Source organism: Magnolia sinica, chromosome 5, assembly GCF_029962835.1.
Source record: "Magnolia sinica isolate HGM2019 chromosome 5, MsV1, whole genome shotgun sequence".
Taxonomy (NCBI): Eukaryota; Viridiplantae; Streptophyta; class Magnoliopsida; order Magnoliales; family Magnoliaceae; genus Magnolia; species Magnolia sinica.
Window position 1 is genome coordinate 113,129,167 of NC_080577.1, and position 15,492 is coordinate 113,144,658.

General features: G+C 40.4%; 1 protein-coding gene across 1 annotated transcript; it reads right to left on the reverse strand.

Annotated features, from left to right (window-relative positions):
* Positions 1-2,500: 2,500 nt before the first annotated feature.
* Positions 2,501-10,608, reverse strand: LOC131246773 (probable UDP-arabinopyranose mutase 1). Its single transcript, XM_058247167.1, has 4 exons — positions 10,112-10,608; positions 7,262-7,512; positions 3,457-3,625; positions 2,501-3,034 (listed from the first exon to the last, which is right to left on the reverse strand). Exons 1-4 carry the CDS (start codon positions 10,436-10,438, stop codon positions 2,717-2,719), a joined length of 1,065 nt encoding a protein of 354 aa, XP_058103150.1. The 5' UTR covers positions 10,439-10,608; the 3' UTR covers positions 2,501-2,716.
* Between the last annotated feature and the right edge of the window lie 4,884 nt (positions 10,609-15,492).

Here is a 15,492-nt window from a genome sequence, read left to right on the forward strand (position 1 = left end):
TTTTATTTTAATTAATGCAATTGAATTTTTTTTACTCTCACATTATGCGAATTAGATTATTTATATTATCATAGTGAAAAAATGTATATATATAGAGAGAGAAATGCTTACCTACACGCCTTCTTACGTGAGCACCAGTGCACACCTTTGTATATATGTCATGGGCATAGAATCTAAATGGTCCATGTGATGTGGCACCCTCAAAACCTCATTAGCTTAACTTTCAACCCGATACAAAACTTTGGTACGCCATGGAAAAAGGAAACAATTTCCTCTCTTGATTTGCATTTCTCTTAACTATAGCCCAATAAAGTTTTATATCGGACTAGCTTGTGAGGTTTCAAGGGATGCTACATCACATGGACTGCTCATATTATATGCACATGATAAGTGTGCAAAGGTGCATACAAGTGCTCCCGTGAGAAGGTGAGTAGGGGTGTGTGTGTGTGTGGAGAGAGAGAGAGAGAGAGAGAGAGAGAGAGATGCTCACTCACACACCTTTGTACACATGTCATGGGAATAAAATTTGAACAATTCATGTAAAGTGGCACCTGTGAGATTCTCAAAGGCCCAACTTTTATACTGATCGAGAACTCTAGTAGGCTATAGCAAAGAGAGAGGTAACTTAACTGATATAATTATTTCTTTTGCTATGGCTCACTAGGGTTTTGGATCTACTAAAAGTTAAAACCTAAGGATTTCATGGGGTGCTACATCACATAGACCGTTCAGATTTTGGATTCACATAATGTATCAAAAAGAGTTCTCTTGAGAAGTGGTTCCAGGCGAGCATTTCAAATATATATACGAGGAATGCTCCGTTGCGTACCTGTTCTCAGGTGTACACGACTGGATTTCTAGGCAAACAACTGTGATTTCCCATCTAAGACCCATTAAATGACCTTGAACGTACGGCTTGGATTTTCACACAAATAGACCATGTGCGCGGAACGGATCTTAAAAGCATGAAAATTGTCCTGCCAGGCAGACCGAATATCCTTCACGACCAAAGGCCAATGTTTCAACTTGGGCTGAAAGCCATCCGTCCGAGCCATGACAAGGTGGGCCTAAAATCAGGCTCGTCGATTCGTCAGTGATCCGTATGTGCCCATTGAAATGGTCTATTAGCCGGTAGGCTTGCAAGGGCCCAAATTGGGCCGGGCCAAGGTATGTCAAAGCCCGGCAACAAATTAAAACCTAGGCCTGAACCTGGCCCGGGACCAATATGGCCACAATAAACAGGCCTAATCCCGTAGGTGGGACTTCACCGCGTTTGGGAACTTGAACCCAAGACCTTGGGTTGAAACTCCTGAGAGTCTACCACCGAGGCAAGGACTCGAGTTGAATTGTGTATATGTCAGACTCCTGATGCAAATGCTAGGAAAGGAAATAGCAAGTTGGTGATTTCCACTTCTTTAGATTAATATAATTGCAATTCAATTTGATAATGCATCCAAACACGCCCTTAAACAAATACATTTTTTTTTAGATGATAATAATAATAATACATGATGTTGGGATGGTAATGGTTTTGGAGATTTTAGGCTTTTTGTTTTCTTTTCTTTTATTTTCTTCTCTTTTCATAATCAATGTCGGTCCCATTATTCTTGATCCAGACAGTTCACCTGATGGGTCCCACCATGGGGGTGGGGTATGATGCAATCTCCCAAAGTCTACGATCTTCAAACTACAATCCTTGGCGTTTGTTGGTTGAATACAGGCAGTTGTATTTTGTTTCTTAATTATCTAATCATAAGCAACTGACTAGAGGGTTAAGATCTACAAACCTGAGACAGGTTGGAGGCATCCCAGATCCACAATGTGGTCCATCAAATTAATAGTCTGGATCACTAGATCAATCACCTCACATGTACGAAAACTGAGAGCCTTGGAGCAATTAAAATTTTTGCTAGCTTTGTTTGGTGGGTTGAGAGCTCATCCCAAAGCTTCAACCCATGTATAAAGAAAGAAATGTAGTTGAGATGTAAAAGGTAACTACAGAGACCCCACACAGATGTACGCTTTGCTAAGGAAGAACTGCTTCCGTGCTCTCATATCATAGCACTAGCATTGGAGCACTTATCTTGCTAAGTCTCCTAATTCCAGTATCCGTGTGTCCCATGGCTTAATGATCTAGGGAGTTGATCTGATGGGCCACAGCACAGGTGGGGGTAACCATGAAGCCCCCCAATCTCAACTTTTAAGGACCTAAACCTTAACCTGTTGCCTGCTTGTTGACTCATGAATGTGTATTATCTAGTCAAAGGCAACCAATCAAAGGAATGATGTGGATCCCCTACGAGAAGTGTGGTCCACCGGATCAACCATCTGGATCATTCCCAAAAAAAAAAATCCACATTTACTGAATCTTAGACCCCTATGTTCCTTTCAAAGGACTTGAATCAAACACAGGATAATAGAACCATAGACTGAATGAAATCTATATAACTGTTGCCCAGTAATAAATAAGAACATGCAAGGCTCATGGTCACAAAGAGAATAGAATCATAAAGACCAACCGCTATCTATATATAGCAGATGTTAAAGAACCCCAAAACCCAACAAAATTTCTACGAAAGTCACTGAAGTGTACTACTAATTAATGACATACGGTAGTAAGAAATGGAAGGGGAAAAAAGAACAAAAAAGAAACAAACGCTCTTCATATAACACCTAAAGAAGGAATACTCTATTTGGGTTTTGCAGAGGCAGCATACTAAACTGGTTCTGGCTTTGGTTGGTTGAGCTCGTCCCAAGCTTCGATCCATGTAACCATGGCCTCCGAAAGCTTATGGAAGTAGGGGTCAACATCACCCAACTTCTCTTTCACCAGCTTCGAGAGCTCCAGGTAGCATTTTTGCACAGTCGTGCATTCCTTTGGGAGAATGATGGACTGGAAGAAGGGAATGAGCTGCTCTTGCCAATAAATGCCCTTGTATTCCTTCTTCAAGTTAACAAATGGGTTGCTCGCCTTGCTGTGCCATATGTATGGCAAGCCCGTCTTCACCCCCAAACCGAGGTGGTCGCAAATAACCTACAAATCAGATGGCAATTGTGATTGTTGAAATCAAACGAAAATGAAGACAAATCATCTCACACATAAGCTACACACTGCAATGCATTTCCACTAATTTGGTCGTCCATCAATCGGTCGCCTCACACTGATTGAAAGTTTCTAGCAGTTCAATTGCTAGTTTGCAAGTGGTCAACAAATGTTCGATCGTCCGCAAAGAAGTCGATTCATTAAGATGTTAGAAACTTTTGTTGGACCATGGCCGACCCAAGTGGCCTTTCCATTGATTATCTGCACCAGATGATAAGAACGGTCTATACACCAAGTTCTGGTTTGTCATTTACACCCAAAATTGATGCTTTAGAGGAAAAAGGAAAATCATCTTAGGAAACATATTGCTGCGGTGAAAAATGACGAAACAGAGGGAAAGTTAGAGAAGGTACCTTGGAACACCATCCTGCCCACATGTCATCGTACCGGCCAAGGGGTTGTCCATCACCCATCAGCCCAAAGTACATGGCAGGGCCAATGAGCTCCCGGTTAAACCCTAGATTCATTCCACACATAGGAAACAGTGTGCCCTTTGGTATTGTCAGAACAGCATCCACATACCTATAAGCAGGGAAGATAAACATAATAAAGCTTCATTGAGAGTCAGACCCAAAATCAGAGACCCCCATACCATTAGTATTGGAAGCAAGTTTAGACCAGACATTGCAGTAGTCAAGCTCGATTTTTTTGAGTTTTAAGAAAATTCATGAAGTTTGTTCCATTGATATTGAATTTATTGATGTGAAACCAAACTAGTAGTTTCAATATATATATATATATATATATATATATATATATATATTCTTCGACATGAATTATTGCTTTCTTTTTCTTTTGTTTTTCAATGATAGCATTGGATTGCCATTTCTAGGTTCTGTTGGATCCCCTAATCTCCTTGTGGTGTGATCTTGTGTTGCATTTAAGAGTGGATGAGTTTCAACAAAACAAGTACTACGGTGGAAGATCTTTTCCGCATTTATATACGAGTGCAAAAAAATTCCAACATCTGACATCAAAACCAAGCAATACAAGAGGACAAACGTGCATAGCCAGAGATCAGCAATTACAAAGGAGAACTGATCACATTCAGGCAATGGCACCCCAACTTTTGGTACCATACCATCTTTTCTGTCAACATGCCACTGGTGTAAGACATCAATACCGAAAAAATGTTGTAGGCCCCACCATAAAGATCATCATTCTCAAAAATCAGGTTGCTCCACTCACTAGTTGGACACACAATATATTGAGACAGACCATCAGTTATTTTCAACCAAGAGACCACTTCATAAGCAGAACGGCTTGATTTCCATCCTAGGTCATCTTCATGGTGGGGTCTACCATTTCACGGTATTGATGTCTTATACCAGTGACATGTTGGCACAACAAATGGTACGGTAGCACAAGTTGCGGCCCATGCCTGTATGTGATCAGTTCTCTGAATGACATTGGGTTAGCAGAGGCATTATTTTATAATGCTATGTGAGCCAAACAATTCCACTAGAAAATTCATAAGTTAATAGGTTTGGAGTATGATACGATGTCAGAGTCAGTTTACATGCCAAAGTGGATTGGATAAAGATCACCATATTGATCAGATCTTGCAGATCATCCACAAATCAGTATACTTGTGTGGAAAGTTCTTGAGCAACACCCCAGTGATGAGATGAGAAAATAAAATATCTAGACAAGAAGGAAGAGTTTCTAACCAACTAAATGAAGCAGGTATTCACCGAAGACCAGAAAGAACTTGAAAGAGAAGATCGGTGTGTAAAACCAGAGTATGGAGGTCATATTGTTTGAGAAAATCAGTTTAACAGACGCGGTGCTTGCACCCCCATAGTTTTTAATTTGTATTTTAAATTTTTCAGCACGCAGTGCATGGTTTCATATTTTTCCCTGAACAGCCATCAATTTGATCTTGCAAGTGTTTTAAATGAAGAAAACATAGCAAAACAGCATACAGAAAAAAAAAAGGGGGGTATGTGAAAATTCTGGCTAATTTGGGTATGATGGTAATAAAAACAATCAAAATTGGACAGGTTTAACTCCAAAAAACAGTTTGAAAAAAAAAAAAAAAACTGCACGTGTTCATGTATTTGGTTCAAAATAAAAGAACTCTATTCAAATTAAGTTGTTATTTTAATGATTAACAGTGCATAAGTAACAAAGCAGTATAAAATTTACATCCATCAAGTTTAATATACTTTAAAAGGTCAAAATAAAATTTAATTCACTGTTTTACACTGTAAAGAGAAAAACTTTGATACTATGGCAGTGTGATGGATGATACGCAGGCAGTCAGAAATCACTAAAAAATTGCACACATGGCGTACAAGTAATCAAATTAAACTATCCAATATTTATGTTACCCAGTGTAGATGTATCATTAACAAAAAATTAGCTTATTTGGTTCTCTTACTATCGGGTTGGTCAAAATTTATTGGACAGGTTAAAAATGAAAAATATCCGATGATCCTTCCACAAACAAGTGTCCACAAACAGTATGAGCAGTCAGATTCAAGAGAGGAGCTCATCGGTCTGATTTCAGAAGGAATTTGGACCATCAGATGCTTGTATTATGAATTAGAAAATAGGTTTAAGAAATTTTGACTTTTATTAGGGTTTAGAAATTTTAATGGATCGTTTAATTTGCTGACTTTAACTAAACATCATTTTTAACGTTTTTATTATAAGCTGTTTTAATTGCATTATGATTGGATTAATGGGAAAAAAATGCATTTTCTCCAGAGATTGTGAAGAGTAAGCCATTTTATAGGGTTTAGGAATTTATCGTGTATTTTTCCCAAAAAAAAAAAAAAAAAACCTCATAATACAGCGAATTGCTAGCAAACAGAGAAACTTCCAGTACATGATTTAAAGTTCAAAAGTTTTTTAATAGTTAAATCAATGATCATCAGATCACACCATAACAAAAATTAATTAATTCAACTCCTCTTTGCATCAGACAAGTTCAGAGCAAGGAAATGAAAGTAATTCACAAAGAGTTATGCGTTTGTGTAATCTAGATAGAGAAGCTGAATGTCTGCACCATCTTCATCGTCCAACCAACACAAGCATGCCTACAACCTATACCACGAAATCAACAGGTCATCCATCTGTTATGGGCAATGGCACAAAAACACAACTATTGAATAGCTCTAACATCTATAGTCTCTGCTAACCCTCTATGATGGTCAATGTGATTTTTAGGCTATTGCTAATCAAGAGCATGGACTGGATATGAACAAGTAAGCCATTGGTTGGATGGTTAGAACATAAATGGTCAATGTGATTTTTAGGCCATTGCTAATCAAGTGCACGGCCTGGATGTGAACTGAGTGGGATGGTAGAGAAATTATGTAAACAGGCACACACTGAGTTTCTACTGAAATGTACACACATGACAATCCTTGTAAAATCAATTTAATAACCAATAAAAAGTAGCAGCAGCAGCAGCAGTAGAGAGAGAGACCCAACCAACATGCAAAAACTGCATGCCATGAATCAGCACAAATACCAATTATTTTTTTCAAAGAAAAAGAAAACCAAGATGATCTTGAAACAACAACCGAAAGGTCTACAAAATATTTGTTGAGTCCATGAATTTGACTCAAAGCACAAACCTCGATACAAAAATATGCAATATTTTGATAATCTGACATATTATGATTGATCATTACTTGAATGCACATAAGTGCCATACTTGGACATCAATCTCAACCATCCACCAGACTGTGGACCCTTCTGTTGATGGGGCATAGGCATAGCCCAAAATCACACTAATCAGATGATCCCAACCATCCAATCATACTAAACACTTCTCAGGTGATCTGAACCATCCATTTCATGGACAATTGCTCCTGTATCCGAAATGCTGAGCACTTCTCATTTTAGCCATTCATTTGATATCCAATAATTGGATGGTTAGGATCATCCATTCAATGTTACTTTTGGGCTACAACCCATTTACACCCACAATTTCATCTGACCAGAATTGTGCACGTTTATGATACAAGTATGGTGGATGCATCAGTGAGAATGATCACCACAGTATAATAGAATATCATATAATTCTGCAAACACCAAAAAAAAAAAAAACTCTTAGAATCAGAACCATTATTTAGACCACACCTACATCCAATATTCACAAATCAAAATCATACAAAAAGATGTGGAAAGGGGAGAATTCTAGACCTGGTGTTGCGTTCGAGCGGCTTGACAAGCTGCGTTGGCGCATCGTAGTCAGGGATATTGAGCCAGAGGCCATGAGAGATGGCCGTAGGAACTCCTTCCCTATAACTAAACGGATATCCCCGGACGAAGTCAGCGCCCTCTCGGTACGGGTCATAGAGGGTGTTGAAGAAGAAAGGCGTTGATGGCGTCAGAAGGTTATTGATGTGTTGTGCCAATGCATTGATCTCTTTCCCAGTTGGGTCCTTGGCAACCTATTCAATTCAAAGGACAATGCATGCACAATTAAAGCAAGAAAATTGAAGTAGAGTACTCAGAATCGGGACATAATTAGTAAGGAAGCAATACCGAGTTGGATAATTACAACATGATGAGTCGACTCAGATGACTAGATGAGTAGAGGGAGTCAAGGCATGTTCGGTTGCATGAGCTGGGTGTGGGTCATGTCATGTGACATTCGGTTTGCTCTAATTTTTTATTTTTTTATTTTTTTATTATTAAACCTTAGATACTTCCAAGGTGGTAAGCTTCACAAAGGCTAGACAGCCAAGGATCTAACTTGGATCACTTACACACGTCTCTACCAGCTCAATTATCGAGCTGGCCACCCCTGGTTTGCTTTCATCCAATGGTTGGTTTAGAAAAGAAAAAGACTAGCTTGATAGTCCGCAGGAGTACCAAATCTGATAGTCCGCACACATTGTAATCCGTAAGGATCCATCTAGCAGGGCACTAACATAGACGAGATCATAGCAAAATGCTTCATCTGTACCAATCCTAACCATCCAATTATCGGGCTTCTGATCGCCAATCGTGGACCATTGCCTCAATATCTGTTCGCATGGCACCAATTGGATGGTTAGGATCATCCTCACAGGAGGTTAAGCATTTTCTCCTTGAGGCTGTTCCAACTTCCAAGCTCACCCATGGACTTAGATAAATGGTCCAACAATCCGGACACCTTGGTAGGCCTGGTAGGCCACAAAACAAAAATGGTGTAGCAATAGGGCAGTCATAGCAGTGGAATATGGACCATCGAATCAGAGATTTAAATACCAATTGCTGATTTGCCCACATAATCCGGACCGCTGAAATATGGGTTTCTAAGCATCCATTAAAAGACAACAAAAGGATGGTTAGGATCATTCAAACAGTGCCCTTTCCATCCAATATCTGATCCTTGATTGAGCCCACCAGATGGGTGATCTAGATCATTGGATTGCTCCTACAAGTCCACAGTTGTGATGGTGTTTACCATCCAAATTACTCTATCCATTGTGAGGCCTACTGGATGAAGGGGCCAAATCCCCATTGCTCATCAGATAAGCAACATCCCTCAATCCAATCCATTCATCAAGAGGGAACCAGCTCGAACATGCCACAGCACAAAAATCAGCCAAAAAAGCAGACAGGAAGGAAACGTTCATCCTGGGCCTTCCTCATTGAATGACTCCGATCTCTCACACGTGTCACGTTAGCATTATGAATGGGTTACGCGGTGTACATTACCTCGGTAGCCCGCGGATCACGGATCCGACACTGAACTGTTGAAAAACGACTGTTTTGGCGAATGAATGAAACGGACAATAAAATATCGCTAGATCTTTGAATTTATTAATAAGCTCTTATAATGTCAACTCGCCGAAAGGCACGGACGCGGATTTCCTGCGAAAGCCTTTCGCAGGAAGTTCCTGCACTGGGAACCCAGGTGAGGCCCACTGTGATGTTTGTGAGAAATCCTCCCCGTCCATCCTTTTTTTGAGTGCGTTTTAGGATGCGAGGCCAAAAATGAGCCGTATCCAATACTCAAATGGGCCGAAAACGGGGTATTTGAATGTCCACAGTTGAAATATTCGTGGGCCAATAGAAGCTTTGAATCATGCTAATATTTGTTTTTTCAGTTCATCCCAGTAGGAATGACGTTATTAACGGTATGGATGGCATGTAAACATCACCGTCGAACCCAGGGAAGTTTCAGCGGTAGGAATTTCCCTAAACACCTTTTCCTTTAGTACGGCCCACTTGAATCTTGGATCCTTCTCAATTTTGGTCTTCTCTCATAAAATGAGCTCACAAAACATATGGAGGAAGCGGATTTCTCACAAACATCACAGTGGGCCCCACCTGGGTTCCCAGCGCAGGAACTTCCTGCGAAAGGCTTTCGCAGGAAATCCGCGTCCGAAAGGCACACTTGCAGAAGCGCCAAGCACGGATGCTCCCACACGTGCCAGCCTAGCACACGTGTACGAAATCCTGGATGATCGTCGGACCATCGCTCCGCATACATATCGGATCCTAATAATCAGGCCGGACCATGCATCACGTGGGAATGCCCGCACGTAAAATGTAGATAGTTGGCTGTAATTTCTTTGCTCATGTGGCCCACCAGATTTTTGTGCTAAAGAACTTTCAACAACGGGCCTACGTGATGAACCTTCAAGATCGCGCACGTATGCGCCACGGTGACACGTGTGGGGGCGCTTGTGTTTGGCGTTTGGAGATTGAACCGTCTAGAATTAGAATCCATTCGATAAAAATATCTCACACGCCTCTGAGGCATTGACTTGTACCCTAGAAAAGTAAAACAGAGAAATTCCAGATCCACTTCGTAAACGAACACTCCGAGTCGACTCGGACGACTCGTCTCCTGAGTCGCCACCCGCCAGCACTCGAAGACATAGAAAAACAAGGCGGATCGACTCGCGGCTAACGAGCCGATTCCACCGACTCATTTCCTGACTCGCCACCATCCAGCACACAGAAAAACAGACGGATCGACTCGCAACTTCCGAGTCGATCCGGACAATTCTCAACCGAGTGAAAGATTCCGGCAAAACTGAGAAAGATACTCACGAAGCAATCGTCGTCAATGGTGAAGATGTACTTCTTCTTGGAGACGAGGAAGCCGAAGCAGCGGCAGGCGGAGTCCTTGAAGGAGATGCAGCTGGCCTTAGGGCCGAGGACCCGATTCACGTCGTTACGGTTGTAAAGCTCGTAATCGAACCCGTCAGGGACCTGGATCGTCCGAGTAGGATCGCCGTCCTGGACGATGATGAGATGGTAGGGCTGGAAGAAGGGGCGCCACATCTCCAGGAAGTCGAGGTTTCTGATGGTGGGGATGACGATGTCGAGATCGTCTTTCAGGGGCGGTGAGATTGGCGTTGGCGATGGGTTCGGCATTGTGGCGCAGGATAAGGAGGGCGGGTGCGTAGGATTAGAGGTTAGGGGTTTGGGGGTGCGCACGATTAGGAAGGGTTGGGAATTTTTATGGAGGGAGGAGAAGCGTGGGTTTCGTTTTCTTTGAAACGAGAGAGGAGTAAATGTGTGAAGAGAGAGAGAGAGAGAGAGTGAGAGGATACGCGACCCGCGTGATTATATATAGTATGCTCGGGTTTTTTGTTCGGGCTAGTCCGGGGACTTGGTTTGTTAATCTTGACCGTTGGAATGTTGATTGCCAACGTGGATGGACCATCGAAACTCTAGCATTTTGGAAGATACAACGTGCTAACCTTGAGAAATTCTTTTTAGTTGAATGTAGACCGTTGCTGTATTTCTCTTATTAAACATCAATTTGTAGGCATCGAAAGGTTAGGATTTCTTGGGTCCCACTTTCTATGATCTAGACAAATCATAGGTCTTTTTTCAATTGATTTCGGGTCTGATTGATGTATGTCTCTTCTTAGCTGTCCATTTGCAGTCCACGATTTGAATGGTTAGAATTTCACTATCAAGGATAGTTTTTAGAAGTAGGACATCTACGGTGGTTAACGACATAACAACGGTCTGGATCAGTCAACTAATGCGCCCATCAATGCAAACTAAAACCCGAGTATCTGTGATCGAGGATGGTAGAATTTCTCGAGAAGGAAGGATCACATGGGCTGCTTTATTTTCTCGTCTTTTTATTCAATGCCGAGATTTGGGGGTGGATACTCTGACAGTGTATGAATATCGATACACATGCAATTTCCCATTACTTATTACCGCCTACAATTTCCTCAACCTGGAGCGTTCAAATCATGAAATTCAATGTATAATTATCATAATATAATTTATTTTTAAAAAAAAACCTAGATTGACTACTCTAACCTTTTTAAAATAGGCATATGTTGGACGGATGATATGAGATACACTTGCAAGCCGTCGTTCAAAATAAAGTTACCATTATAATCCTTCAGAGTTTTTCAATCAATATGATTTACGGACATCATACTTAGGAAGTTTCCAACCATTTGGACCGTTTGGATTGGTAAATATATACCACATTTGCAATGCGTAGTCTAGATGCGCATATATATACATACTCCGCCAGTGTATCAAATAACTCTACTTAAATTAGCGGGAATAAAGGCACGATAATAGGAAATTTTTACGTTAGTATTTCCGTACTTTCTTTCTTTCGGGCTGCGATAACCGGAAATGGATTGGATCCTGCCGCCGACTGGACGGGACGCGGCTTCTGTAGATCGCCGGATCCACCGAGGTGGGTGGATCCTTAACTGTGGAGCCTACAGTGATGTATTTTTCTTATATCTACACTGTCCATCAGTTTTTCCAGCTCCTATAAGGCTATGATCCCAAAAATGAAGCATATCTAAATCTCAGATGTACCACACCACGGGAAACGGTGGTGATTAAATACCTACCATTAAAAAATTCTTGGGGCCACCAGATTGTTTATTTATGAAGAGACCACACAAATATCAGCTTATCCAAAACTTATGGCCCACAAGAAGTATTTAATAGTTTAAAAAACACTGTTTCTTTTCTTCTAACGTGGTCCAGTTGAGATTTGGATCTGTTTAATTTTTTACCTAATGATCTAAAATGAGCTTTCAAAACAGATGGACGGCGTGGATGTAATTCAAATATATAAAGGTGGGCCCCACAGTAAAGAATCCACTCGGTAGATCCGGAAATCTACCGAAGCTGCGTACGTCATTCCGCCTCCGCGACAGCCCGACTGCGTAGTCATGTCGAGGGCCTGACTTGCGTCTACTGATCGCCGAGTGGCACAAACATACATCAGATCCAATCTGTCCATCAGATAAACCCTCACACTTTCTTCATGGATCTTAAATTTCGGCCACACCATAGGTAACATGGTAAAATAATGGCTAAAAATTCTAAAATCACTTGGTGTGGCCCACATGAATCTTCGAATATCTTCATTTTGGATAATCCATCCATCCTTATGTGTATTTTCAGATTAATCGATTTGATGACATATAAAACCCCTAAGGACCGACAAACAATTTGAATAATTTTAACGGTGAGACTTCCGGTCTAAGATGCTTCCCATAGTATTGCTCACCTTGGTTATTAATGTGCCTGATTTTTTAGTCTCGTACCAATATACAGAGTGGGACACCTGATGGACGGATTAGATCTTATTCATATGAAGTCGTTTCGTCCACGTCAGCAAAAGTAACGGCCCTTCCAATGCGAAAGTCACACTCACGCAAGGTCCCCGTGTTCTTTCCCTTGTCATAACAGCCGCATCGTATCTGGATGCCTCTGAATCTAACCGTCGGTTTCCAGCCGTTGGATTTGGATCAAGGGAGCGGATTCAGTGTTGCCCGGGTAACACCCCACATTGATGAATGCGTTGCATATCCACGCCGGACGCGGATTAGCCACTGACAGGTCGAGTAGCGAGACTAGCTACTGAAGTGACGTCACCAAGTTATGTGGGCCCCACCATGATGTATGTTTTGTATCTACACCGTCCAAACATTTTGAGAGATAATTTTAGGGCATGATACAAAGAATGAGGCAAATCCAAGGCTGGAGTGGACCACCATAGAAAATAGTGGAGATAGTGACGCCTACCGTTAAAATCTTCCAAAGGTCCACCATAATGTTTATTTGAGATCTAACTTGTTCACGTGTTAAAGCAGACATGAAAGAAGAGAAAACACAAATATCAGCTTGATCGAAAACTTTTATAACCCTTGTAACTTTTTAACGGTAGGCGTACTCTCTCCATCACTCGGGCTTTAAATGTGACTCATTCTTTGTATTATACCCTAATATAACTTCTCCAAATGGATGGACGGTGTGGATACAAAACATACATCATGGTGGGACCACAGAAGTTGGTAACATCTCGCTACTCAACCTAATAATCCGCGTTCATCCACGCCGCCCATATATCATCAATTAAATAGGACGCTGATTAACTACTGACAGGTTGAGTATCTAGACAAGCTATTGAAGTGACGTCACCTAATTATGTGGGTCCCGCCACGATGTATGTTTTGTATCTACACCGACCATCTATTCGAAGAGACCATTTTAGGGCATAAACCAAAGAATGAATCGGATACAAAGCTCGAGCGGACCCCACCACAGAAAACAGTGGAGAGAGTGACGCCCACCATTCAAAATTTCTAAGGACCATGAAAGTTTTGGATGAAGCTGATATTAGTGTTTTCAGTTCTTTAATGTCTATGTTAACTTATGAATAGATATTAGTGTTTTCGGTTCTTTAATGTCTATGTTAACTTATGAATAGATTGGATCTCAAATAAATATCAAGGTGGGCCTTAGGAAGTTTTCAACGGTGGGCGTCACTCTCTCCCATTGTTTTCCATGGTGGGGTCCACTCCAGATTTCGATCAGCCTCATTCTTTGGATAATGTCCTAAAATACTCTCTAAAAATGGATGGATGGTGGGGATACAACACATACATCATGGTGGGGCCACGTAACTTGGAGATGTCAAGCCTCCATACTCTACTTGTCAGTAGCTAATCCGCGTCCAATTAAGTCCAATTAAATAATTCCATTTCCTACTGGGCCTAAAATAAATGGCTTATGTTTCAAAAATCAATCTTAAGTAAATGACATGAAAAATATGTTACTGTATGTCATGTATCAAATAACTACAATTTCCGTCACGTTATGTTTCAAAAATCAAAATTACTGGCGATAGCATACATTTAGAAAGAATATCTTACCTTTAATTATTTTCATTTTTTACCTCAACTTTCATATCCTCTAATTGGACAAATAAGTGGCAAATGAATATGGTCTTTTATACATAAATCACCCATCTAGTTATTAGCATTTACCACCTAACCAAAGGCTGCTTTTGTGTTTTAAGTTACATATTTTTGTAGTCATATCATTTTAATGCCCCATTTGATTGACGCCTGGAAATGAATTTATCTCTTTTTAGTTAATAAATCTCTAATACATATATTGTTGTTAATACAACTAAAGTGATATTAATTCATTTTTCGACATTACCATAAAAGGCCTAAGTTGTTAAGGTGGTGGATTTAGCGACATATCCTACCATTGTACTACGAAGCTTAGTTTTTCTTTAGTCTTATGTAACCATTGTACTACGAAGCTTAGTTTTTCTTTAGTCTTATGTATGCTTTCGCGGGGCTTTGTGTGTATAAGGTGTAAATAGAGAAAACTGTATTCCATTAGTTCATCTTCTTCTTAAGTGTTGGATTCCTTATATGAAAAGTAAGTCTTATGATTTTTTTTCTCATGTTTCTAGTGAAGAAAAAAGCTCTGTGTTATTGCCTTATAAAATATGCATGTTATCGAGTCAGGTAAATCCATATACCTCTTATTTCTTCTTCTTTTTTTTGTTTAACTATTTTATTTTGTATTTTAGCCTCACGTACATTAATTACATGTAAGTGTTTTTCCACCGCATGAGTTTTTGTTATTAGTGTAATTAAATTTTTATTTAATTATTAAATGTCAAGCCAACTGGTACCGAGCAGTAGATTATGATGAAAAATGGCATATGTTTTAAATTACCTAGATGCCCTCTCTTTTTTATTGAAAACCCTTCCCATATCTTTTCAGAGTACCTAGCTTTAACATTCCCAAAATCTGATTAGTGGCAAACTTCTACCCCTGTGCTCCGATTGTTAGCATATAAGAGAGATTAACTAGTTTTCTTGAGTCTGGGTTGGGCCATTTAAAAACCCAAGTTCGGCTTGGGTAAGGAAATTATTCCAATTAAAAAAATAAATAATAATAATAATAAGATCCCACATCCATGGCAGTATAAACAGTTTGAATCATTGAAACATGAACCCAGATCGAACTGTTACAATAGGTCGAGCATCCGGTGGCTAACCTCTTATATGGGCGCACGGATTAGGTACTACCCCGCCTGTTCCGACCTCAAAAGGCGGAGGCTCTGAGGGTTACTGAGGGGCCACCGTGATGTATGAATTTTATCCACACCTTCCATCCAGTTT